Genomic DNA, 27,301 nt, shown 5'->3' on the forward strand with positions numbered 1-27,301 from the left:
GACTTTTTACACTATTGTTTAATTACATATCTTAATTGTTCTGTTTCGATATAAAATACAAGATATAACTTAAGATACAACAATGAATCAAACGAATAAAAATGAAAACGTGTTCTCGAAATAACCAAGACTTCTTTCACAACTAATATTTCTCTCATCACACACCATGATTCCAATAAATACAATTCCATGAGTAACAGTTTCATATTCAATGTCAGGAAGGCACTTTTGTTAGCTCGCTGATGTTGAGTTATTGACAAAATAAGGAATTCCATTCATTGATTCGTTGATCTAAAAATATTTCTTCTGATTGAGACAGTTTACGAGGAATGCTTCCAGTGAATTTCTTTTTCTTCACATTTTTCCATCTGTAACGGACTCCTGGGCTTTAGCAGTTTCACATTCAATTCACATGAATTACAGTAAATATACAAAAGAACAAGAAGATACAGAGCATACACTTACACATGCAAACACAAATTATGCAACTTTATAAAGGGCATTAAAATTGTCACAATATATTTTAAATATAAAAATCAATAGTTCAACATTTTGAGAAGAAAAAAACACTTATTAACCTTCCTGGAAAGAGTTTGATGAGGTTGATTCATCTGACACATAATTCTCCAACATTAAGCATTATCCAGTATTACTTTTGGACACAGCCAGGCTAGCAGTTGCCCTTCGTTTCCAGTCATAACGCTAAGTTAAGCTATCCGGCTGCTGATGACATTTACGTACAGAATTAAGAGATGTATGTATCTTCTCATGTAACTCTCAGCAAGAAGGTGAATAAGCTTATTTCCTAAAATGTCAAACTATTTCTTAAGACTTATTAGACCAAGAAAAATTATACCCAACCTGAAAAAATGGCAGCAAAACAGAACGTACACAACTGTATAAAACTGATGTGCTGTCAATGTTCTATATCCAGAACAGTGTATCATGAGGTCAGATGTTACTGGTGCAAAGTGGATCACACAGGTTTTACTTCACTGTGGTCCTCTCTGTAATGCTGTTGGATAGTGAATGACTTGTTATCTTATTTTGAAGTTGATCTGAGTGTCATCACTCTGGGAGCTGACTGCAGCTGTGAGGTTGTGAACCCTGAAACCCATCATTCAAAGACTCCAACTATGATGATGAGCAGGAGGAGGAGAAGTGCGGCCCCACACATGGCGAGGCAGAGAAGTTTCTGTCGATATGACAAGAACAGAGGGGTCAGAACTGTTGACTGTGAAGAAATGCATTACAAGACACTACAGGTGAATAGGGTAGATATTTTAACTAAAGCATATCATTATGAAACTTTCCCAGTTGATTACATATATTAAGAGAATTATTTTTTTGTATTACAAGTTTTCTGAAACTGAATGTTTAAATATGCAAATGGGACACTTTCAAATTAAATATGCAAACATTTTAATACATTTCCAGAAAATAATTCTGAACATTGGATAAAGCCAGCTCAAAATTTTGGGTTATTTTTCCTTTTTGATTTTTTCTTTTTCAGAGGGAATTTTGGATATTTCTTTTATCACTCCATAAATACGCTGACAATGTCAACAGCCATAAAAAAAAAAATTCTCCATGTTTTTAGGAATAAAATGTTCTATAAATCAGGTTGTGGGTGATATATGAACCTTCAGAATATAGATAGGAATAAAAGTGAAGTCTAAGTTTCTCTGAAAGTGTGAAAAAATACTCAATAAAATGGAAAGCAATGACCACTTAAAAAATAAGTATGAAAAAAAATGATCAGAACAAGTCCCTTTATCTTAAATGAAATGAAATGCTACTATCGAGGAGACTGTGCAAAGCCCAAAGGATACTAAAAGACACCACCCATCCCAGCACACAACACAATGTGTTCATAAGTACATAAGTATCTGCTGCCGTACCAGCAGACTATGGATCGGCTTCATTCAACAGGCTGTGAGACTCCTCAATTCATCATCAATACACCATTTTCCAAAGATGTAGATGTAGGACTGAAAGGACTCAAACACTTGTGATTTAAAAAAATCGACATAAATGTACCTTTTCTCTTTTACCTTTAAATTTCCCTGATTGCAGGTGAGAAGGTTGGTGTGTGAAAGTGTTTTTGTCCTGACATATTTTTAAATAAAAATGGTAAAAAGGATAAAACATTTAACTAATAGATTACCATGAAACTTTCCTAGTTGATTACTTACATCAGACAATTAGTTTTTTTAAAACCATTAAAAGTTTTCAGAATTTTGTTCATGTTTAAAACGCAAATGAGGCATAAGCACCTAAATGTGTATTTTGGAAGTTTCCTTGGTCCAGAGGAAGATGTGCGAAGGAAGCAATACAGCCCAAAATCTCAAAATGTACAACCGCATGAAAAATGTGTGACATTTTTGTGTGCAGTGCCAAGCCTTTAACCATTCAGCAGTTAAATGAACAAATGAACAAATGAATTGGTTTTAGGAATGGAAGCTGTGGATGAAGTGTTACCTCACAGTGGTTCTCATACAGGTGGTTTGGTTAGTCCAACAGACAGGCCAACAATAAGTGCAATGACAGCAAGCAGGATCAACAGAGCAAAGGCAAGGATTATGTATTTCTGCCGAGTGAAGAACAGGTTGTTATGGCACTTTCAAGTGGTCACACGTGACTGAAGTTTGAGATCTTGCATAATTGCAAATGTTTTTATTGGAGATGCATAATTAGAAAGACACATACCCTCCGGGATTTCTTCTGGTATCTCACTGCTTTTTTGGTCTCTTCCTTCGCACTACAAATATATTCGGCTGCGTTGGAGACGTTCTTCTCAATGTTGTTAACCATTTCTCCCTGTAAATGACAGAATCAGAATGCTCTAAAGTAGATTTACTCCATCTTATATTTGATTTTGTCTTGGTAGTAAAATAATAAAGAAGACAGTGGCTACATGCTGGTACACTTGTATCACAAAGTAGACATTACTATGAAACTTTCCAGTTGGATCCTGCTGTTACCTGAGTTTCTACCAGCATTGCCATGTCCATGAACATTGCATGGAGCTCTCTGATGCTTGACTCCAGACGCATGATGTCCTGGTGTCTTGACTCAATCTCATTCAGGGCCTGCCGTGTGATCTGGGAGTCAGAAATGATCTGAGGGAGAAAGATGAAGAGACGCAAATGAAGTGAGAGAAATGTTCTCAGCTGTGAGGCAAGACACTACCACACCCCAAATAGTGCTCCTCATCCACCACTAGATGGCAGTAACGGCTTTAAACCCTGTAATAATAATAAACTGCACAGTAAAGCAGGAGATAACTTACATCAGAGGTGAAGATCGATGGATTTCCACTTTCTAACATGTCCTCTAGTTCTTCGTTGGTGGTCAATCTTCCAGCTAAAATAATAAACAGCATCCAGTGATTATCCAGCAAAGAACCAAACCTACCTCTATTTGATTTATCACTTTATGAGTAAACACACTAGTGGCCATGAAAACATGGGTCCTGGTTTGCTGATATGCTTGTTCATTTTATCCTCAGTCAGCTCCTGGTTCTTAAAGTATTATACTAACATAAAGGTTGTGTTAATGGTGGGAATGCAAAAAAAGCCATGTTGTTGTTTTCTTTGCTGAGATGTACATTTATTCAAGTACAAGTCTGAGGTACTTGATCATTTACATTTTCTCTAACACTATACTTCTACTCTACTGCAATTCTGAGGCACAACATTTATATGACAACTTTAGTTGCTAGCTACTTAAATAGTTAAACACAGAATATAATCAACGGATGGATTCATTTTGTAGAAAAAGATACAACTACATTCATTCCTGAGGGGAAATTCACAAACTACCCAGCAGATAAACTATATACAGTAGTTAAACCACCTTTACCAGCAAGATTTAAAGTGATGAACACATTAATCAATAATTATATTCAGTTAGTGCATTGCAATTATATTCAATAATATAATATATATTATTCTGAAACATGCCATTCTGCATAATGTGCTCTTTTGGTATTACAAGTGTATTTTGATGCTAATACTTTTGTGCTTTTACATTAGTTAAAATTGACTTACTTGTATCAGTATTTCTACAGTGTGGTATTGCTACTTTTGCTACTTACAAGTGAGTAATTTTACAAGATCTGAATACTTCTTCCACCAGTTTTGATTCTAAAATGTAGCTACTGATGCTCATGGAGTCGGCACTCCATGTGCACTACATCTTCATCTTTAAACCTTAAACAAATGTATTCATATTATAGGAGCAGGTGTTGCAGCGTGTGGACGAAAGTTGCTAACAAGCTGGGAGACAAGAGTAAATATATGATTTAATGTTTGTATACAGTATGACTGAGGGAGACTACAGGAGACCGCTCTATGAGTCAAAAAGATAAAGAAGATGAAAACAGCAATATGAATGCTATGCCGGTGGAACTCAGATCACACCATGAGCAGTTGAATACACTTCAATCACAGAGCAACTCTCTTAAATCAAAGATTATATTATTATTACTATTAATGAGAGGCACACGTCCCTAAAAAAACTTGTGGAATGCAAAGTGGAGGGCCTGAATGACTCATCGCTGAAAACCGAGAAGAGCTGAAAACCTAGCTGGACATTAAATTAAGGCAAATCCAAGATAACCTAGATTTGGATATTGGACAGCTTTCTGCAAGACTGGATAGGATGGAGGCAAAAGTGGAGGAAGCAAAACGCCCGTCCTTCAAATTCCACTCGCACGCGTCAATCATCATCGAAGGCCTTTCCTCTGTTGAAGGGGAAATCTCTTTGGAGAGTTCTTTTTTTTTTCTAAAGTTAGGAACAAACTGTTTGAGGTTTACGAGGTTAAAGTAACAGACAATTCAGTGGTAGGATATTAGCACTTCGATTTAAGAATAGGTCTTCAGGGTATTGTTGTATTACTGTTATTTTCTCCTGCTATTTACCTCCAGAGGGACCCATGAGATCTAGCTCTCATTCCTTTTTTGGACATTTAACAGCTGAGATGACTAGCCTGTCTGAAGTGGATGCTGTTTATGTGTGAGGGGACTTTAATAGTCGTATTGGCAATCTTGATGACTGTATAAGTGATGTGGATAACATTCCTACCAGAAATAATTTAGATAGCACTGTTAACAATTATGGCAAATTATTTTGAGTTTTTGAGACATGCAAAATGCTCAACGATAGAATACCTTTGGGTAAAGATAATTTAACTTCAAAATTAGTTAATTGAAAGAGTAGATGATGACCACTCTTTACTGATGGTAAAGATGCAAGTAGGACCTTGTTTTGTTGAGGCAGATTCACTTTTATGGTTAACTATGAAAAAGTGAATTACACAGGTGTCTCCCTGATTCATTTTTGTCCTCTCACCAAAGTAATACCATTATGCTGGACTTTATTGAGCAATTGGGGCAAGTTAAGAATAGCCAAATTGGCTTGGATGTATGGTATGACAGTTTGTGTAGCTGTATCTATACAGCATTAAACAAATGTGTTAAGCAGAAATTAATCAGCATAAAGTTTTAAGAAAATCATACAAACCCTAGTTTGATCAGCAGGGAAAAAAATCTAAGTAGTCAGAACAAAAATCTGAGGGGAGGGTTGAAAATAGTATTTAGGAAAATGCAAGCCGAATTTGATTAGAGGTTACGCGCTGTGAAAAGCTACTTGAATAGAGGCCTTTCACTGCATACTGATTATCTACAAACTCACAATCCCCACCAGTTCTGGAATGAATGTTCCCACCGAGCCACTACCATTTCCACCGTGAGCCTCTCCTCTCCACCAGCCATCCACAGCCACCTCTACTCTGCTCTACAGATGTTCAATAAATTCATTAAACCCATTCTGGTTGTCGGCTTTTGGGTCCTGCTACAAACACCCACTAATCGTAACACGAATTTGGACACCACTCCGACTCATGCACCTTTGTTCTAACCCTGGACCTCTGACTCAGTATCTGGCATTAAAATATGCACTAAGAAAACCCTCTTGTAATTAGAGATGTGTTCATCCTTGTAGCATCTTGCTTTAAAGACAATACAAACTCTGTCATATAATGGACAAAACTCCCAGAGCAGTGAGTGTTGCACTGATGTCAAGAATGAAAACAACAAATGTCTATGCTTAGCCCTGGTACAATATATACTGTTTTGTGTTTAATCCCAGGATAATACATTTGTCTGGTAGTGTTGGGTGAGGAGAAGAAGCCTCATTGTTGCTCTATCGATTGAGCTGACAGAAAAATAACATCGCTGTTATCCACCATGGGGACGCTGCTGCTGCAAAAACACAATGCTGACTTTTCCCCAAGTACAGAGATGAATTGTTGGGTAAAACAACAAATTAAGGCTTCAGATCCAAATATGAAAAACTGGTAATGTGTTTTACAGAAGCCGAGAATAGCTGTGCTTGCAGTTATTTTCTTGAATGCCTTTGTCTTGAGATAACAAAGCTCGTTTTCTGGTGATACTGGGTTAACTTATCTCGCTCTCTTGAGAAATAAAAGGCCTAAATCTTGAGATAACAAGATAATTCATCATGACAAAACGACTTCACAAGATTCATGAGAATGGACCATGACATTATTTTGAGATAGTGAGGTTATTATTTTGTTATTTCATGATAACAAAGCAAATTTTTCTCATGATAACTGGTAATTTATCTTGCTATCTCCAGGAAACAGAAGGCCAATTTCTCAAGATGACGTGATAATTTATTTACGAGAAAACTGTCACGATGTGCGGTGGCAGCTTGTTTTGTTGTTGTTTTTTCCTGTTTTCTCCCTACCTGTTTCCCCCCCTCCTTTTCCCTACCCTTCGCCTTCCAGTGTGTGTGTGTGTGTGTGTGTGTGTGTGTGTGTGTGTGTGTGTGTGTGTGTGTGCTCTGGTGGGCGTGGTTTTCCGCTGCAGCAGAGAGGCACATCACCTGCCTCAACCCTGGTCTTCGCCTCTCTTCAGTGTCAGATGGTTCCCGCATCTACCGATTTTACCTGCGTCCACCTGCTCAGCCTCCCGTGCCATCACCCTCTCCAGTCTGCCAGATTGCTGCCTGCTAACTCTTCGTCATTTCCCCCGTTGTTTAAATAAATCATTTATATATGCACAACTCCTCGAGTCTCTGCTTACGGGTCCGACCAAAAACCAAAACCTCAGAACAATCTGACCAATACACCAGCTCACAATTAATGGACATTATATGGGACAATTTGTTGTCTCGTGTGGATAATAACATGGACTTTGTGGAGAAGCTTAAGGCCATTTCCATTTTTAAGAAGAAGGTGATCTTTAAGTCCTGGTTGAGAGAAGTTCCAGGCATAGCAGAGCTCTTGTCCAAAGTAGCTATGCTACAAGAGACTTCATTGGAAGAAACCAGCCCCAGGTTACCAGCTACTAGCCCAAGCCATCAGCTCCAGTGTTTGCTAGCCACCAGCTAAATAGCCTCCCATCAGCTCCAGAGCCAGCTAGCCCCCAGCCAAAGATTTTTTCTGAGCTGACGGGTACCAAGACTCTCGACACCTCCGACAGGCCCCAAGTGTCTCCTTTCCAGGAGACCCACCTAGCCTACAAGATGCCTTACGTGAGAAAGCAAGGCTTCCAACCACTTCCAGACTCCCTGACATTCAGCTCGGCGACCTCTAGTAGGTGTAATTATTACAGCAGCAAAGGAGGAAGTCAGGTGAAGTAGAATAAAGGCCAACAAAGTAAAGCACAGGACTTTCACACAGGAGACTGCTGTTTGCGTCCAGTTTGTAACCGAAAGACGACAATGATTTATTTAAACTTACTAATGTAGCAAACTGAAGTCACATACATAACACATACGTAATTACATACGTAACAAACCTTTTTAAACCCAAGCCGCCATTGTGCTGGTACAACGTAAGTACAGATGAGCATAGCGTTCATCAGTGGAGTGCTAATTTTGATAATTAGATGTTTAATTGTAGTCACTTCCTGCTGTGGTTGTCAGTTTATTCATGGATAAGGGTCGAGATTAAGATTACAAGTGCCTGAGGAACAAAGGATCCCTCACAGAGAAACAGCTGCTGAAACTCTATAAACAGAAAGCTTTCTCTTCCCGAAGCCATGCCTCCTGGTGTACAACACCCTCCCTGGGGAGACAGGTCTCTATGCGGGTGCTTACTGTATGTCACACACCTTTTGCTATTCCTCAGAGAGACAGAGCCAAACACAGAAAAACACACCTCTGTTACGACTCCTCAATACACATCAACAAAATGAGTTTCACTTCTGAATTATATAAACGGATGGTTTAAGTCCACGTCAGCACACGCAGAGGTTCATGTGGCCATGTCAAAGACAGGTGAACTACTGTTACACAGGCCCGTTTCCCCGGGCAACACAAACACAGCTAGCCGTCTCCAGTATCAGGCTCTTCCATGTGCAGCGTGGAGAACTGGAGCCTCTCATTAATGCTGGCCTCAGGGACTGTGTGAGACAGTCCTATTTTTTTCTCTTTCGCAATTGTCTCATGTTATTCATATGTGCATAATACAATGCACCTGATACACACTTCTCCTACACCTGTTTGTCACTGTAATTCTGAGCAGAGATGGCAGAACATGGAGGATTGAAAGTGCACATATCAAAATAATTCAATAAATGGCTAAATAAATAATTTATACAGTATTAAATGTGCCAATAATGATATTAAAGATAAATGTAGGGATTAATTAATTTACATAATGTGACAGATAATGATGATTTCTTTTTATTTTGCTTCTGTATTTAATTATCTTTTTATTAATCCCCCTATTTATTCACTTTTACACCTCTGCCAAATTTATGTTAACACCCGAGTCCCTTTTTTTGGTTGGTTTGTCAGCAGGCATACACAAAAACTACTCAATGAATTTTCAGGAAACTAGACTGGAGGATGGCTCTCGGCCCAGAATAGACCCAATTAACTTTTGGTACGGATAAACATTGGGAGATTGAGTGTTTTTTTGACGTTTTTTTTTTATTTCTCAGGGATTGATTAAAGGTGACTGTTGGGCCTTGGCGAAGGTATTCACTGTATGAGTGCCATTCTATTTTCCCATTTTATTTCATTTATTCATCTTTGATTTTGTTTAAATTGCTAAATGCATGAAATTAGCAATGCCTACATTTTATAATTATTTTTTATTAAATATTATTATTAATTCATTATGCTAAATCTTACAATGACTAAATGTCGATTCTGCTGTTTTTTTATTAATTCTTGTTTGTCAATACACTCGAAAAATATGTACATTTTCCATCAAATTCTATTACACAAGTTGAATGTAAAGGGTCACATTTACTCTAATCTGACTTTGCTAAGTTTTTCTATCATGTGTATTAATTAAATAACTAGAAAAAAAAAAGAACCATGACATCTTGGAGAAACATGAAAAACTCCTAACTACCACGCTGCTGCTGTCTGTTTATCAACAGTTCTGTTTGTTTCCATAGAAGCAGAAAGGAAACCGGTGTGGTCTGTTTCCTGGATCCTGTCTGAACACAGCTTCAGGCTTTTATTTGTCACTCTTTTATCTCTACAACTTTGAATGTGCAACTTAGTCCAAGCCATTGATTTGTTTACAAAAATGAGTATTTCATGCTTGTAGCAGCAGTTTACATCCATAATTATTGTTTTGAAGCTTCAGAAACAGAAAAAAGATTTGTTTCCTGGCCTCATGAGGGTCCAGGAGGTCCATTATGTGTCACTTACTTATCTCCAGCTGTCTCTGGATCCTTCCTTTGCTTCTTTCCCGAAAGGACACTTGCGTCTCGTTGTACTGTGTCATGACCTCCACAAACTTCCTGGACAGCACTGTATGCTGAGGACAAGTGGGAATACAAGGACAGAGGGTGAGTGTGGGCACTTCAGGCGGCAAACTTTTAGGATAATCCACAAAGCAGTTCTGCACAACATGCTTACATTAACAGTAGATAATAATTTGTATCTCTATATGAAGTTCAACATTATACTCAAACAAAAGAAATGCAATTCTAATCAGCAAACATATAAACTAGTGAATGTGGTAAGTAAAGTGGGAATTAAAGGAACAGTTCACCCAAAAGTCAAAATGCAGTCGTTATCTCCTCACCGACATGCTGATGGAAAGTCCACAAAACATTTCTGGAGCTTCACAGCAAAACAGCATTGCAACGTTCTCATAAACAACTGAAGTAGCCAGGAGCCCTGAGATCCCAAACTCATAAGTAAAGACAATATTTACATCTTTAATGTGCGGTCGGGTTAGTGCTTCCACTTCAGACCGGGTGCATGCTAACGGTTTTAGCTTGGCAGCTGCAGTCAAGAGTTTGGCGTAAAAAAGGGTGTGAATAATGTCTTTTCAAATCAATTTGGGATCTTGGGACTTTGGAGTTGGATTACACCATGCAAGCTGTACGGAGCCATTTTATGTTCTTTTTTATTTATTTATGTTGTTTTTTTACATTTTCAAACAAGTCCCCATCTACTTCTGTTATTTAGGAGAATGCTGAAACGCTGTTTTGCTGTGAAGCTCCTCAAATGTTTTGTGGAGTACCAAACTTTCCACTGGCATGGGGGTGAGTAGATAATGACAGAATTTTTAGTTTAGCTATAATATTCGTGGAGGAATGTATACAAAAACATTATCCCAGCTTCTCTTCTGATGTTTGAGTACATCTGACAGATATGTGATGACAATCACAGTTCACAGTTTGTTTTCTGACCTGTGTTTTCTGGATCCTGAAGTCAACAGAGGCTCTGTTAGCTGTGTCATCTTTTGGCATGCTTTGCTCCATGGCTTCAGATGGACAGAGTCACAATACAACATTACACAACAGCAGCCAACATCAGCTATTGTATGGTGTAGTCAATAAATATATAAAAGTGTGACAATCACTTCATGGCTCGACTCACATTTTAGTTTAGTTCGCACCACATTGGCGTTTCCCTTGATATCGTTGGTCAGAGCATCCAGTTGATCCTTGGTTCCTTCACACAAATAGGAAAGACGTCAGACTTGAGGAAAAATAATGTCATCCAGCTAATCACTGTGACTCTCTCCTGTAAATATTGGAGTTACTCTGATTTCACCTTGTAGCTCGGCAACAACCCTGAGAAAATACTGCACAAAGCACAGGCCCTTTGTTTCTTTCCCTGGTGACCAGTTCCACGTCAGGGATCCTGAAACACTGTACTGTGTTACATTAAACACAATCACTGGTGATGCCATGGCACTGTAAACTGACTCTTTGTCGTGCAGGGTCCTCGGGCCTCAGCTCACACACTGCACTGAACAGAGCCAGGGACAGAGCACATCTTTAAATCATTAGAAATACTTTGCCTGATTTGTACGTTATGCACTGGAGCCTGCAAACATCTGCAAATGACAGCATGATTGAATCCCTGGCTGTTAAAAGTAAAGCTGTAACTAATGATTATTTCCTTGTAGATGAATCTGTTGATTATTTTCTCCATTAATTGATTAGTTGTTTGGGCGATAAAATGTCAGAAAATGGTGGTGAGGGACGACACAGCATGGGAACTTTGGGTTTTTTTCTGCTTTGAGTCTGCAGATGTTCACAGAAGCGTTTTTTTTCTTTTGGCATTCTCAAAGTTACAGTTTGTAACACGATTACAAAAGGGTGCTGCACAGACTTTTTAAATTATCACTGAACATCTGCTAAAGATCTTATTTACCTTTCCTTGGTCTATATATTTTCTACTAGGGCTGCAAATTACAAACTGTTTTCATTGATGATTATTCTGTCGATCATTCTCTCAATTCAATGTTAAGTTGTTTGTTCTATAAAATGTCAGCAAAGTATAAAAAATGTCGATCAGTGTTTTCCAAACACTAACATGACATCCCCAATCATCTCGTTTTGTCCACAGATGTTCAGTTTACGGTCACAGAGGAGGGACGACACCAGAGAGGATTCACATTTAGGCTTGAATCCAAGAATTTAAACTTTTGTTTTTAGAAATTACTCAAACCGATAAATCAATTAGCAAAAGAGCTGCTGATTAATTTAATAGTTGACAGCTAATTAATTCATTGTTGCAGCTGTTGCTGGATGTGATGAACTATTTTATCATTCAGACTTCATGTTATCTGACATTTTGGTAATCAGGCTGTTGTAAATTTAACTACAGGGGCCTGTAACTGTTTGGACACCACATACATCTTTTTCTCTCAAGATATCCTTTGCAGTTGTCTGACTCCATTAATATTCTAATATAAACCATCAGTGTTACTCCTCTTTATTCCTTTTGGTTTGCTGCCTCTGCATCAGAAGGGGGAAGTAACAAAGTACAAATACTTCATTGTACTTACAAAGATTTTTCAGGTTTCTACTTTACTTAAAGGTGCTATTAAAAGGTGTTTTTGGCGAGTCCCAACTCGTCAAAAACTGGCACTTTGGGGTCAAAAATCAACTTTTCTTACAAATAGCACCTTTAAGTATTTATTTTTCTGACAAGTTTTTACTTTTACTCCATATATTTTCACACAAATATCTGTACTTTCTACTCCTTACATTTTCAAAACAGCCTCATTACTTGAGTTTTGCTGCGCTCGGGATGATTTACCAAATCCCAAAATGTTGGTTTACGACATCCTGGGAATGAGACTCAACAATCAACTGTCTTTGTTGTGCGTTTACAAACAGCTGGGACAAACCCTACTGATACAACCTTTAAGTTTAATAGTCCTTGACTTATATTAATATGATGTGAGGTTCAGTTAGCTTTGTACAGAATGGCTGGCAGAAATGTCCTTCAGATATACTTTTTACTTTTATACTTTTCAGAGCCTGTACTTTATTACTTTCACTTAAGTAAAGAGGTTGAATCAGTACAACTACTTTTACCAGTCATTTTTCACACAAGTATCTGTACTTCTACTTGAGTAAAGAAGGTGTACTTTTGCCACCTCTGCTCTGGATACATAAACTGCCTTGCTGTTTGTGTTTCTCATGCAGTTTTTTTGGTAATCTGCAGAACCCTTCACAAAAGGGAATGTCAAAACATTTCTTCAACCCTCTAAACATGCCAGCTGAGTTAACTGTCATAGAGGATTAAAGAAACCAGAAAGTACTCATGTTAAAAATATGGAATCAGATAGTTTTAATATCGCAGGACAAAATAACCATTGCAGAGTTTTGGGGGCAAACAGAGCTGTTTCCTTCACAGGCTTCCGGACCAGGCAGCCATTCATTTACAATGAACAAAGGAAGTGAGACATTTGTGCCTCAAAAGTCAAACTCCAGCCAAGTTAACTGAAAGCACCATTTAACCCTTGAAACAACAACCCTGGAAGCAGACAAACTGCACGGCCCAGGACAGGGAAGGCTCTGCAGCGGGTGATTAGAACCGTCCAGAACATCACTGGTACCCATTTACCAAGCATCAGTGATATCTGTGAGGCTAGATGTAGAAAAGACATCAGTCACACAGGCCACAGTCTGCTCACCCTGCTGCAATCTGACAAGAGATACAGAAGTATCTGCTGGTGTACCTGCAGACTACAGAGCAGCTTCCACCCTCAGTCTGTGAGACTCCTGAACCGTCCTCAACACTCCACCATTTTTGTTATGCTGCGTAAAGGGACTACAACTCCCATTCATTTCTACTACCCTGGTGTTGCTAAATGACTGACTATGACTAATGAAAACTGCAGACATGTCAGAACTTACTGTCTCCTGGGTTGGGTGCAGACAGGATCATGCTGTGCATCTTCTTCACCTCCTCCACTTGGTATGAGATCTTATCAATGAGTCCTCGAACTTCTTCCACCTGATTTAACCAATAACGCGTCAGTTTCTCCAATCATCCCCCAAAACCTTCATGTTCACAGCATGTCAAGTTGAGCTTGATACCCACCCTTCTGAAAAAGCCCTCCATGAAGCCATCTCTGTCCACCGCGACTGCAACATCCTCTTCCGCTCGGGTCCTGCTCTGTACGGATTAAAACAAATGTTCACTTATTTATTTATTTAGTTTACCTGTCAAGGTGTAGTAGAAAAAAAAAAAGAAAAAAAAAAGCGAGAGAAGACACTCACCGCAGTCAGCTCTGCCAGTCGATCCTTCATCCCACCGATCAGCTCGTCTCCTGCCAGGATAACTCTAGAGAAGCAGCCGCCGGGTCATCCTGTCACTGTCAGTGTCCATGCAGAGGAACATGAGGCCACCTCACTGCGCACGGCTCGCACCAGCAGACGATGAAACAGGAAGAGGTCTAAAAGTTTCAATGCTATTAAAACTGCTCTGAAAGTCAAATGTAACGTGGTTGTGTTGCTGCTCTTCCTGGGTCGATATTACTCACCGCACAAGCGTGAAGGCTCAGTAACAGATCCAGTGTCTGTCCGCGGGACACGCCTATTAACAGCCTCTCTGTCTCCCCCTCCCTCCCTGCCTCCCTCCGCCTTAGGGGGGAGAAACCACTAACTAGTCCACCTTCAATTAAAGTTGATCTCATGATAAACAAACACCAAACCTTTCTTATCTGAATGATTAAATCACAATGTCATATTTTTTTATTTTTAACGTTTGTTTTTTCCTCTTAAACAACAACAATCGTGCCAATAACCGTTTTTTCCTCTCAATATTTTATTTTGAAGGAGTAATGTAAATCATTAACAGAACTAAAAGATATTCAGGAATAACTGTTAAGTCATTTTATTATCACAATACCCAGACAGGTAAAAAAAATAAAATAAAAAAAAAACAACAACTACCTTTATAAACTTCATGAGGTGTTAGAAATACTTTTAAACAGATTTTATACATCTGTCCACTCAGGGACGTTATGCACCAATGGGTAGCCTCTATTCTGTCTACTGGGCTCTCTAGATCAAATCTGATGACTATTAAATGTTGTTGTTCAACGAAACTGTTCAAGTGTAAATGTGGTCATAATCTAAAATAAGCATACAGAACAAGGTGGTAATCAGGAGAAACAGAATATACCGTTTGGTGCGTAACGTCCAGTGGAGTGGACGGATGTATTTTCAGTCACAGAAAATACAAATGTACATGAAAATATAATATTTTATTACTTTTAAAAATATGTTTTAACCTCTCTGGTTTTCTGAGAATAACACAACAGTTATTCCACAGGTACTTTTGTTAATTTATTACTACATTTAGCCTGTATTTAACCAGGTTAGTCCCACTGAGGTCACACAGCTCTTTCAGCACAAGTTACCACAGCAAACTAACAACAACATGATCAGAGAAGACATTTTCACAAGGACAAGCTGGACTCTTTGTTGTTCAGTTGTACAATATTCTGAAATTTAAAATCAGCCTGCGGATTAATCCTCCGCCATTTTAAATGTATGATCCCATATGTCAAAATGACAGAGATACAAAGATGATATTTAACTGAACTGTGGAGGAGGCTTGGGACTTGCCACCTTTGCTTGGGACATGCTACTCCAACTCACATGGTTAAACATGACTTCCTGTCGCTATTTATATAATATCTTTAATAAGAGGAGTCATGAGCACCTTTATCATGTTTTATTATGTCTGCCTATTGTCTGTGCTGTTGATGAATCTCATCTTCTTCTGCCAACCACATCTACCGACAGGAACAAATCAAGGGACGGAGCTGAACCTGAGCCTCCTGTTATATGTTTCAGTCAGTAGCCTATGAGATGATTCATTTGACTCTGAGGGCAAACACACCATCAGCAGCAGTTATATGGGAGGGTTTCATAAATTATGGATAAGCATACCTGGGTGGCCACTAGACTGTTCGTCATGTGGCCACACGGTGGCGCTGTTTACCTGGATATATATTCAGGTTGACCCCGGCAGCCTGTGACGGGACGAGCAGCGCTCCTGGAGACTCCCCGCTCCCCCTCCTGCCCCGACCCCGGGCACCCCTGCAGCTGCCAGGGGTCTGTGTCATTAGTTCAACTAATCTGAGCGAAGTTCAGTACATGATGTGTGTACATCCATATATTAAGTCCGCTATAATAATCAGTGGAGGTGTTACATGACACATAGCTTTAACTCGCTCTTAAAGGCAGTATTGCTGTGTTGTAAAAACAACCCAGAGATCATACTCGAGTAAAAGTAAAGCAATTGTGTCAAAAGTAATTTTCTGTTAATAACGTACTTTAGTCTCAAAAGCACAATTATAGTTACATATATTTAGCCTACATTTATGTCTATGCTGGAAACTACAGATCGAGCGACTATCGGACCAAAATGTGGCATTTTCTCTTTTTTTTTTTTTTTTTTTTTAAAAAGCGTTTTTTGGCTGTGATGCAGCACGCAGTCTGCTGCTAGTAACTACAGTTATCAAGTAAATGTAGTGGAGGAAGAAGTACAATATGTGCCTCCAAAATGTGGTGAAGTAGAAGTATAATGTTGCAGAAATTTAAAATACTCATATAAAGTACAAAAACCTGAAAAGTGTTCTCAAGAACAGTACTTGAGTAAATGTACTTAGTTACATTCCATCACTGGCTAAAAGGAACAAGGAGCTTTTGACACGAATGCGAGCCTGACCAAACTGACCGAAAACACTAGCAGCTGCAGCCCATGAAGATACTGTAGTCCACTGTTATATGAGCAACACGTAGTAGAACAGCACCCAGTTTGACTTATGTAATGGAGGGACACGGTAAAGGTCGGGAACCCCGTGCTGCTCCAAACGAGCACGCGAAAGTAGCACAAGAAAAGACGAACTGTGAAGCATCTCATTTGGCACATGCAGGATTTTTAGATCGTAGCACAGTGTGAGGTGAGTTATCTCATTTGGTAAAACATTTAAGTGGTTAAAGCGTAATTAATCCAATCCATCGTGTCCCTCATACAAAGTTAAAGTAAGTAATCCAGATACTGTAACTGTGTGATTCCAGTGGTTTCTTCGTCTGCCCGCCTTTCAGTAACCACCCAATCTCAGCAGCATCCCTGTTGTTCTCCGGGGTGTAGTCCTGTAATTTAACCCAACATCCAAACTAATCATGAGATCACATGTTTAACACGTATCTTTTATCCAAACAGTATTTGGACCGCACTGTACAGATCGTAATCTCATTCATTCCCGGCGCAATCTCCAATTACGCACAAATAATGCCATTTACGCACGGCTCCATAACGCCCCTCCTCAGAAGATCCAAAAAATGACATCACGTTTTGCAATTCCCACGTTCAGTCCAGAAAGTCAGTACGCCTCCACGGAGCTCCTCTTCTCCTTGTTTCCAGATGCAGGCACAGAAAGTCAAAGAAACAAAGGCTGCTTCACTGTAGGATTACACGGATTTTCTACGTGGAAGTGGAAGCTTCAGATTTGTATCATGAAAGGGCAGACTGTGAAGTTTGTCTGCCTCATGCCAGAACTTTGATTCCTTTTGTCTTCTGCTGCTGCACTGTTAGCATCATTATTTATCTAAATCTCTAAGCCTGGACACATGGACTGATCAGAAGTTTTTGGAATTATGAGTGACTCCTCCTGGGCTCTTCATTTGGGGATTTAACAGCTGTTTTTAGAAAAGAAAAAAAAAACTTGTATGGTACATTTTACAAAAGCTATGGAATTGTCTTTGCGAATTCACCTTTTTACAGCTTTTGTCTCCTGTATTAAGGTAAGCTCTCAAAAAAAACCAAACACATATTTTGACAACTATAGTCCTATCCTCTCATATTAGAGTCTGATCATAGCAGCTTTTATAAATACATTTGGTTTATTTACAGGTTTACGCACAAGTGGTACAACCTGCCAAGCATCCAGGTAAAATGATTTTTTTTTTTTTTTAAATATATTGCAAACTGTGGGGCTGCAACCAACTATTATTTCTATTTTCAATTAATCTGTCTATTTCCTAGATTAATTGAGTAGTTGTTTGGTCTAGAAAACATCAGAAAATGGTGAAAAATGTAGATCAGTGTTTCCCAAAACCCAAGATGATGTCTTCAAATGTCTTGCTTTGTCCACAACCAAAAGATATTCAGTTCACTGTTACAGAGGAGAAAGGGACACCGTAAAATAATCACATTTAAGAAGCTGGAACCGAAGAATTTTTTTTAAGCGATTATAAAACTACAAATAAAATCAAAATTAATTGTTGCAGCTCTAGTGATCAGTACAAGTGTTTCAAATAAGTGGATGTTATTTATTTGTTTACGGCTCTACTCATTAATCTTTCAATCTCCCACAAAATCCCAAAAAGGGCAACAGGAAAATAAATTTAAAGTAATGATCTTTCTTGATGCTTGTTTACCCGTGAACTCTGTCCGCCCAGGCCTGCAGGTGTTGGCCACGGCCTCACATTACTGGCCTCTCGACGCTGTGGACGGAATCCATGAGCTGTGGGACCAGATTGGAAACAGACCAGGTTATGTTAACGGAAGCAACATAAGTATGTGCATACATAAACAGACTGCACACGCTCATGGGAATGCATCACCTAAACGTCTCTGTCTGCATGGTCTCGAGCTGTTTGTCACCACCCACCTTCCAGCCATCATCATGCTTTTTTGAATGTGCTGCTGTTATTTATTATGTAGTATCTGATCATCTGGAGGTGGTGAAAGTCTGACAAAATGCAGGGAATGATCATAAATCTGATTAGTACTAATGAGAGTTAATTTCTTCCACATTGAGTTTGCGGCCATGTTGTCACCACATTGGTTAATGCAAGTTTTCAGATAAATGTTTAAGTTGCAGAGGGATCAGGTATAGACTTGAGTATGATGTGTGGAGTCACTCTGAGATCAGGAAAATCCTCTTTGCGCTCAGCATCACTCTGTCTCATACCTGCACACCACGTCCCTCCTGTTGTCTCCCTTTCACTGTTCTCTTCTGTTATGTGTCAATATAGGTGTGAATCAATGTCTATCTCCGTTGTCTTTGTCCAGCTGTCAGAATCCACAACCACACTGTGCTCCCTTCCTCCCATAACTCTTCCTATGTGTATACCAATGACTCTACCTACACTAACATTTCTGCAACAGTAGGTGAGGATCCATCACTTTCTGCTCACTGAGATTCATGTGTGCATCACCCACTTCTCTCTGTTGTCCTCTCTGGATCTGTTCAGCTGAGTATTTTGCACTTCTCTCCTTGTTCAGCCAAAGATCAAAATCAGAATCGGCTTTGTTGGCCCAGTATGTGAACACATGCAAAGAGTTTGACTCCGATTTTATGCTGCTCTCAGTGTACTTATACATAAATAGGCATACAGCAAGGAAAAAGGACCAAGAAAGCTGAACAAATAAGTTAAATAATAGTGAAAGGTCAGGCCTGCACTGCACAATACCATGTGAAAAAACACTATAAAGGTCTATACAAGTCAACTGCTCTGTGTGGTATGACGGTACAAGTGGTGCAAAGAAATAAACAATAAATGCTGCATAACTAAAGATGAGGAATTCTTGGCCTTTTAATAAATCATTAATGTTCATTTAAGCCACTTGTTAATGCCTTTGTATTATTTTACAAAGATACTGAGAAAGCTGCATGATTTGATTAAACAAATATAGAACTGAACATTTGGAACATTATAGCACTTAAAGGAACAGTTCACCCAGACAAGTTCAGTCCATACTGATGGAAAGCCAGGTGAAGTTGCGGAGTCCGCAAGACATTCCTTGAGCTTCACAGCAAAACGGTGTTGCAGTATTTCGCCTTAACAACTGAAGTAGTTGGGGACTTGTTTTATAAAGTGAAAAACAACCAAAAAAACATAAAATGGCTCCATACAACTCATCTGGCTTAATGCCACCTTTCAGGAAGCCCTGAAAGTATTATGAAAATACGTTTTTTTTACACCCTCAGATCTCAGGGCTTCCAGAGACTCACTGTACAAACTGTATAGAGCCATTTAAGTTAAAGTTAAGTTAAAGTTTTAAAACAAGTCTCCAGCTTCTTCAGCTTTTTAGGAAAATGCTGCAACACTGTTTTGCTGTGAGGTTCCAGAAATGTTTTGTGGACTACAACACTTCACCTGACTTTCTATCAGAATGAGGCTGACTTGATGATGACTGAATTTTCATTCTTGGGTGAACTTATCCTTAAAGTAGACCTACCGCTTATAGTTTTGCAGTGAAATGATGCAGTTGATTTCTTTGCTTCAGATATTGTTGAAGGAATGGTCAACAAGGGCATCTATCTGAACGGAGATAACGGCGGCACCTTTCTCCACTTTGGAAACTACCAGAATTCTTGCATTAGTGACCCTACTCTGTGTGGTCCTGAGGGTGAGTGCACTGTACTTTATGCATACAATCATTTGTGCAAAACACAAGTTCATCTCAAACCATTTCAGCCTCTTGCGTTGATTGATTTTTAATCATTCTCCAGGGATTACCTTCTCCTTTTTTTGGAAGAACCACGAGGCAGAGTCCCGTTTCGCTGTAGCCTCTGGAGGAAAGGTTATCTCCAATGGCTTCTCTGTCTACACCAATCCCTTCGTAGGATACGTGGAGTTTTATACTCGAGGCAACAACCACAGATGGAAGGTCAACATAAAGGTTCCAGGTATTGCAGCTGATCTTATAGTTCTTTTAGTTAAATTTCCCATAAGTACCCATGAGGAATGCACTTTGGTCCTGGAAGTATACATTTTTGTTGTTTTAAACCATAAATTGTTAGTTATGTTATTGCATTCATGGTTCGGTTGACTGAAACCAGATGTAGCTGCAGGGTGTTGTTCTGGCAAGTCAAGGATACATTTCATTAAACTGTTTTGCTGTACAAAACATACAATTATCATGGATGTGTAATGAGATGCAGTCATTTCCCTCTTTAATACGATAATGTTTGGGGAATACTGGAGGTTAATTTAGATGACATTTGAAACATAATACAGGTCAGACTGTGACCAATGCTTTGAATTCAATTCTGAAAATAAAAAGGTGTATTTAAATGAGATGAAATGATTTGGTAAATTGTTTTGACAAAATAGAAAAAGGCTTAACATTATGTGAAACCTTTGCAGATGAGTGTTTTGTTCTCGGATTACTTCTGTCATCTTTGTTTTTGCTGCGATTACTCAAGGTTGTGTTCACCGGGCGTCATAACTCAATTGTGATCTGAGGGTAAGGTTACAGAGGATCAAACGTCATCTGGTTCTCATACAGTGTGACATGTCAAAGTCTCGGGACAGTTCTTTCTCTTGCGTGCCACATATGTGAGGGAAAGCTTTGAGGTGCCCTGTGACCGATATAATTGTCAGTGAAGGCTGAGAATATCACATTATACATGAAGAGGAGAAAGAGAGGGCTGACATGTTTAAGTGGGGGTGGACTTTAGCACATATGGTTTATACTCTAACCACAAATGAGATGTGTTTTGGTTGTTTTGCTCTTCTGGCAGAAGTGTTTTTTTGAGACAGTTATTGTCATGCCTATTGGGTCAGTTTTCTTAAGAGAAACAAGATTAAGTAAGATAATTGTTTTGTACAATTGACTGGAAAGAGCTGGCAGCAGAGCAACAGACTCTGGCCTCATGCTCTACGGGCTAACAGGATTTATGTAGACTATTGTAAAATTAAAAAGAATAAAATAAGAAAGACAAATGAAACAAAGTGCTGAAAGAAAACTGGATTCATTCATTAGATGGCAAAAATCCAAGAGGATATACCTGCAAAACTTGAGCATGTTAGCATTGTTTGTGTAGCATGTTAGCACACCGAGGCTGGCATTTAGCTTCAAATAAAACACTGATATGCCTCAGGCAGGACTCCTAATCTTGTTCATCCAAAATGCAAATATTTCCTCTGGATTTTACTCAAGATAATCCACAGACCTTGTTGTGAGCAGTGTTCTTTCCAAAATGCAAACTCACACCAATGTGTATTTTTGATTTTAGGGTGAACTGTCCCATTTGCAGTGTTTATTCTATGAAGCTGCTACGCTTCATAAATCACAAGTACTATATAATTTCTTCTTTCAGGGCCCTACTGGACCCACATTCTGTTTACATGGACAAAAAATGATGGTCTGAAGGTCTATATCAACGGGACCTTCACTGCTGGGGACACAGAGGGTGGCAGCGTCACAGAGTACTATGGGGACCCCTACCCTGACCTCGTCATTGGAACTGGCAACGACAGGGCATATGGTCACTATGTAACGGGAGCCTTTGATGAGTTTGTCATCTGGGAGAGAGCTCTTCCACCTAAAGAGATCCTGCTCTACTACAGCGCAGCCATAGGTAGGACATCACGCTCTAGTGGAAAGTATTTCCTGTCATTCTAGCACATGGCATATCTATTATAATGATTCCTCCCTCTTGACTCTGCTCTGAGGAAACAGGGGTTAAAAAGCAATTTCCGTCCTCATCCACACTCCATTCCACCCACAGCATTCATGAATAACAACAACATTTTAAACTATACAAATATACCACAGCTCCCTGTCAAACAGCTCCTCTTGCAAAAGACACTGTCATGACCTTCCACCATATACTGTAAGGCTCACATAGTTCTGCCTTATAAGTATTTATAAGAGTGCAGAGGCATGCTGGGTTGCAGGGGGCAGATCATTTTGATTAAATGTGAGAGGTTATAAGACGCGAGGACAAAAACACTAGACTCTTAAGTGTTTACCTCCTTTGGTCAGAAGAGTGCCATAAAAGGCTAAAAACTTGTTGACATTTATGAGAACCTACCAGTTTTTAAAGGAGCAGTTAACCCAGAAATAAAAAATCAGTCATTATCTACCCAACCTCATGCAGATGAAAAGTCAGATGAAGTTTTGTAGTCCATAAAACATTTTTGGAGCCTCACAGCAAAACAGTGTCGCGGCATTCTCTTAAACAAATGAAGTAGCTGGGGACTTGTATTAGAATATAAAACACAACACACAAAAAATGGCTCCATACAGCTCACCCAGCACACTCCAATCTCCAGAAGCCCTTCTCAGTTGACCTTAAATTGTTTTGAAAATTTTGTAGCAGATGTTATTTCCACCCTTATTTTTCTTCACTGTAGTTGCTAAGCTCAAAGTTCACTCTGTCTGAAGTGAGTGTACGAGCTCAACTGTGCGTGGGGGTGGAACCAACCAATCAAGTCAGCAAAACAATGGATATGTTGAAACTTTGCATTTCTTTATTTTGCAACTTTCCGTTTCTTTAGAGTTAAAATGCTGTGCTCATGATCTGGTTAGATTTAGGCACAAGAACCACTCTGTTAGGGTTAGTAAAAGATTATATTTTGGCTTAAAATAACTGTTTTGGTCGCCACATACACAGCTACCAATTGTCCCAAGGTCGCCTTAAAAATATGCAGTCGTTTGACACTTAAAATGTTGAAACACAATGGCCGACTCTACCACCATCCCCTCCACCTTCTGATATGACAGCCAGGTCATGCTCATAAACATGTGATGTGAACATGATATGACATTTTTCCTGGAAAAGTCAATTTTGTACAGTATGCAGGCCTTTGACATGTAGAAATGTGAACATATCAGTGGTTTGCAGAAATGTTAACTGCCAACATTTCATCCTGCCGAGTGTGCTGAGACTTGGATTACTCCAGACGAGCCGTATGGAGCCATTTATTACTTATTTTCCACAAACACTGTTTTGCTTTCACGTTCCAGAAATGTTTAGTTGACTTTCCATCCACATGGGGTTGAGAAGATGATGATTGAATCTTCATTTTGGGGTGAAATGGCCCTTTAATAATATCATTCTGTTGCGAAAATGTGGTTTCTTCCCAAATTTCATGGTAGTCTGAGAAATGTTTGAAGCCTGATGAATGCAACATTAGTGAGTGTGCATGAATACATTCCATAGTGTGTGGGTAATATATATAAAAAGTATGAAAAGTATTTACAGTTCTGTGTTCTGCTAGAGCTTCAACTGGTGACGATGTGTGAAGCGTAAACTGCCCTGATTTCTTCTCAGAAGTGGTTACCAAAAGCAATATATTCCACAGACCATTACCAGGCGCAAAGAGCCTCACTGTTATGGTTACAGAAAAATATTTTTACTCCTCCAGAGCACACATATAAAATGTTGCATTGAACCAAAGAAGAGCAGGAATGGTTATACCTCTAATGTACGTCCATATATGGCTGCTGTCTGGTAGCTAGTTAGTGCTGTTTTTATTAAATGACAGCAAAGACATAAAATGTATCTTAGCCTTGTACAGAAGCTCGGGGCAGAGTATTATGTGGTTGATTATCCCAGTTCTGTGGATGTTGTAATCTATCTCCATTCACTACTTGGCATGGTTCAGCCTCATAAACTGTAAGCTGTATGTTGATAAAATCCAGCTACATCACAGCAGCAGGGCCTGGTCGGGTTCAACAAAGGATCTCATCACAAAATCACAAAAAATGCCTCTCAGATATAAAAGCAAGGGATTTCCCAACTTGGAAAATGTAACACAATGTCATATATTTAAGCAGTGTGGTTCAATATAATAATAGAGCCTTTTGTATTTTCTTATTTAGGTCAGGCCATGGTCTCTGCAACAACACCCAGAGCCTCCAAAGAAGACACTTCAACTGCACCAACAGTCGTAAGTCAACAGAGACAGATGTGGAATGGAACTAAGGACATTTCAAGTACTGAACTTAAAGCTCCTTTTGTTAGAAAGTTGATGTTTGAGTCTTATTTCCAACTCGTCAAATACTGATATTTGGGGAATGTAGGTCAGGGTTGGCTGCCATCCCCGAGCATCCGTATTTGACAAGTTTGGAATTCTTATAAGTTGGACCATAAAGTAGTTTGATGTACCTGTACTTTACCGGAGTAACTCCATTTAAAGCTACTTTATACTTCTACTTGCACATTTTAAGCAATTTCTTAGCAAATAACAACTGATTATCAGTTAATCATTAATAATATATGAAATATGCAAATACATATATATATTTCCAGAGAAATATAATCACAAAAATGGTGAAAACAATGACATTTTTAACATTTAAATATATTTAGAATATATATAGGTCGCCAGTTTACCTTCTCAAAACATATGCAACAGCTGTGTGCGTCTGTGGAAAACACACACTAAAGCTTATTGTAATTACTAAACACAAAGCCTCTAAATTCAAAGCACTACAGACGCAGAGAGGTGAATCCAGCATGCACAGAACCAAGCAGCATCTCCGCACAATGCAGCTGTAAGTGAGTGTATTTTGGTCATTATTTTTAATCATTATAAATACCACAAAAGAATACACAAAGTGGTCATGAAGCAGCTTTCTCGTCCAAGAAACCATGCACAGAAGAATTTATTGCCTTAATTAACTACATATACCATCAACACCGATTGGGATACCCACATAAAATGTGGTGAATTTCTCCTTTAAGTACATTTATTGCCAGAATGTTTCGTTTGGTACTGAAGTACATTATAAATCAGAAACTTATTTAATTTTACTCAAGTACTATTTGTATTGGTGACTTTTACTTTGACCAAATATTTTGAGTACATTTTGACACATGACTTTTGGGTACTTTTTCAAACACTGCCTAAGTGTATGAAGTGTTTTCATTCACTTAGAATAAATTGCATACAGTTTGTGGGCTTAAATATGCACAACTTTAAAATAGACATGGGCATGATGCTTGAATAAACAGAAAAGAGTTCACTTCTTATTGAGCCTTTGTTTCCTTTAGAAGATAGAATAGCTGGAAAAAAGGATATTGAGAGCACATGTGAACGGACTCGTCCTGTTTATTAATGGGCTTTGGAGGTAGAGAACAGATAGAGAAGTAGAAGAAAGTGGAGACAGCTGCTCAACACTGCGCACAAAATAGCTCCCTTTAGAGCACCAGGCTGAAAAAGAGTATTTCCCAAACTCAGGCGCCAAATCAGTCACCAAACATCCTGTGTATGTTGGAACCGTTTGCCTCCTGATAGTAACTTCATTTGATGCTTGTTGTTTCCCCAGAGAGCCACTGAAGTGAGTCCTCCTGTCGTCATCAGCCAGCTTGAGGAGGTCCAAAGCTCCCAGGACTCGCAGTCCATGCCAGTGTTGGGCTTCCTGAAGGGGCTGCCCAATAGGACCATTCCTCACAACACTGCCAACAATCTCACACAGGTCACTCACGCACACTTGCACAACCAGTACACACACACACACACACACACACACACACACACACACACACACACACACACACACACACACAATGCCCACCCATGTGTACATGATGCAACAGTTCCGTGATGTCCATTTTCTTCCACACAGGCTTTTCTCAAAAGTGTGGAAGAAGTGCTGTCCTCTCCCGGCCTGCCAGAGGTAAATGAGTTTACACTGGTGTTGTGCAATGTTCAAACATGACATAATGTAACATATGCAATTTGCTGAATAGTTTAATCCAAGGCACTTAGGAGATCCATTAGTATGAGATTTTAACAAAGTATATTTTTGTACAAGCAGCACTAACAGTACCTGGCATTGTAGGCAAACAGGATTACAGTGTGTAATCAAGTACAGTACAGGTTCAGATTGTATACAGCAGTACTGCTGATTATGAGCTACAAGCCAATGCTTTGACTGTAAATGCACAGCTTCCTGTACTGTACACTCATCTCGGCCATATCTCCAGGCTCTTATATACAAACACATTGTTGCCAGAAGAAAGACATTCTGAGTGAGCATGTGCTCTGGATACAGTGAGTGCTCAGAGCGAGCATGCTTGTTTTTGTAGCAACAAGCTGAAACAGATGTTGATGTATGAGAAAGCGAGTCTTGGACTGTAGATACAGTGCTCATTAAAGCCCCCTGTGATTACCTTCTCTGATCAGATCCATGCTGACTGTCAGAAGATTTGACTCTTTATTAAGTTTCTGTATGAGTTTTAATCTTAAACTACACAGCCTGTTAGTTTGTTGTTTTAAGTTTATTTGCTTTCTGTTACTGATCTAATTAAATTTAATACAATTTATTAGATTTTTATTACCATTGTACAACATCTGGATCGAAATGTTTATGTAATATAACACATGCTACATTAATAAGGCGAGACTATGTTAGAGAGGTCAAATAAAACGTTCCTTTGTTGAATGTTCCAAGTTGAATTCATATGAAACAAACCGTACAATCGCTCAGTTCAATCTATGGTGGCTAATGTTAGCAGAATTTAAACTCTATCAATTTTCCACATTAAAGTGTGTATACAGTTCTTGGGAAGTACTACTGCATATGTGAAAAAAGTGTTATAATACCTTTTTTGGCTCGAGAGGAAGCTGCATGTAATCTGATCAATTACCTCCGGTGATGTCGTTCATGTCAACTTCACACTACAAGATATTTCACTCACCAACTTCTTTTGGAGATTGCAGACCAAAAGCCCTAGATCAGAAGCAAAATCGATGGTGATTGGTATGTGTGAACTGTTCAAAGATGC

General features: G+C 39.0%; 2 protein-coding genes across 4 annotated transcripts in view; one reads left to right on the forward strand and one right to left on the reverse strand.

Annotated features, from left to right (window-relative positions):
- stx2b (syntaxin 2b) lies at nucleotides 1-14,339 on the reverse strand. 3 transcript variants are annotated; one of them, XM_084358933.1, is made up of 12 exons: nucleotides 14,294-14,339; nucleotides 14,031-14,206; nucleotides 13,852-13,926; nucleotides 13,665-13,764; nucleotides 10,885-10,959; nucleotides 10,695-10,768; nucleotides 9,703-9,811; nucleotides 3,293-3,366; nucleotides 2,985-3,122; nucleotides 2,710-2,820; nucleotides 2,482-2,590; nucleotides 1-1,195 (listed from the first exon to the last, which is right to left on the reverse strand). In XM_084358933.1, the coding sequence occupies exons 2-11, from the start codon at nucleotides 14,058-14,060 to the stop codon at nucleotides 2,495-2,497; spliced, it is 882 nt and encodes a 293-aa protein (XP_084215059.1). In that variant the 5' UTR covers nucleotides 14,061-14,206; nucleotides 14,294-14,339; the 3' UTR covers nucleotides 1-1,195; nucleotides 2,482-2,494. The 3 variants fall into 3 exon arrangements, with proteins under 3 accessions (XP_084215059.1, XP_084215058.1, XP_084215060.1); XM_084358932.1 differs by having other exon boundaries at nucleotides 14,031-14,331; XM_084358934.1 differs by lacking the exon at nucleotides 2,482-2,590 and having other exon boundaries at nucleotides 14,031-14,331.
- A 2,866-nt stretch (nucleotides 14,340-17,205) lies between these two features.
- Nucleotides 17,206-27,301, forward strand: part of adgrd1 (adhesion G protein-coupled receptor D1) — a 46,685-nt gene continuing 36,589 nt past the window's right edge. Inside the window, exons 1-9 of the mRNA XM_084360826.1 lie at nucleotides 17,206-17,570; nucleotides 17,680-17,716; nucleotides 18,228-18,344; nucleotides 20,062-20,184; nucleotides 20,288-20,464; nucleotides 21,881-22,141; nucleotides 24,391-24,458; nucleotides 25,840-25,989; nucleotides 26,140-26,190. Coding sequence (XP_084216952.1) covers nucleotides 17,496-17,570; nucleotides 17,680-17,716; nucleotides 18,228-18,344; nucleotides 20,062-20,184; nucleotides 20,288-20,464; nucleotides 21,881-22,141; nucleotides 24,391-24,458; nucleotides 25,840-25,989; nucleotides 26,140-26,190 — 1,059 coding nt within the window. The 5' untranslated portion in view covers nucleotides 17,206-17,495. The remainder of the gene's footprint in view (nucleotides 17,571-17,679; nucleotides 17,717-18,227; nucleotides 18,345-20,061; nucleotides 20,185-20,287; nucleotides 20,465-21,880; nucleotides 22,142-24,390; nucleotides 24,459-25,839; nucleotides 25,990-26,139; nucleotides 26,191-27,301) is intronic.

Source organism: Pagrus pagrus (genome assembly GCF_965226575.1).
Source record: "Pagrus pagrus genome assembly, chromosome: 8".
In the NCBI taxonomy this organism is placed as follows: domain Eukaryota; kingdom Metazoa; phylum Chordata; class Actinopteri; order Spariformes; family Sparidae; genus Pagrus; species Pagrus pagrus.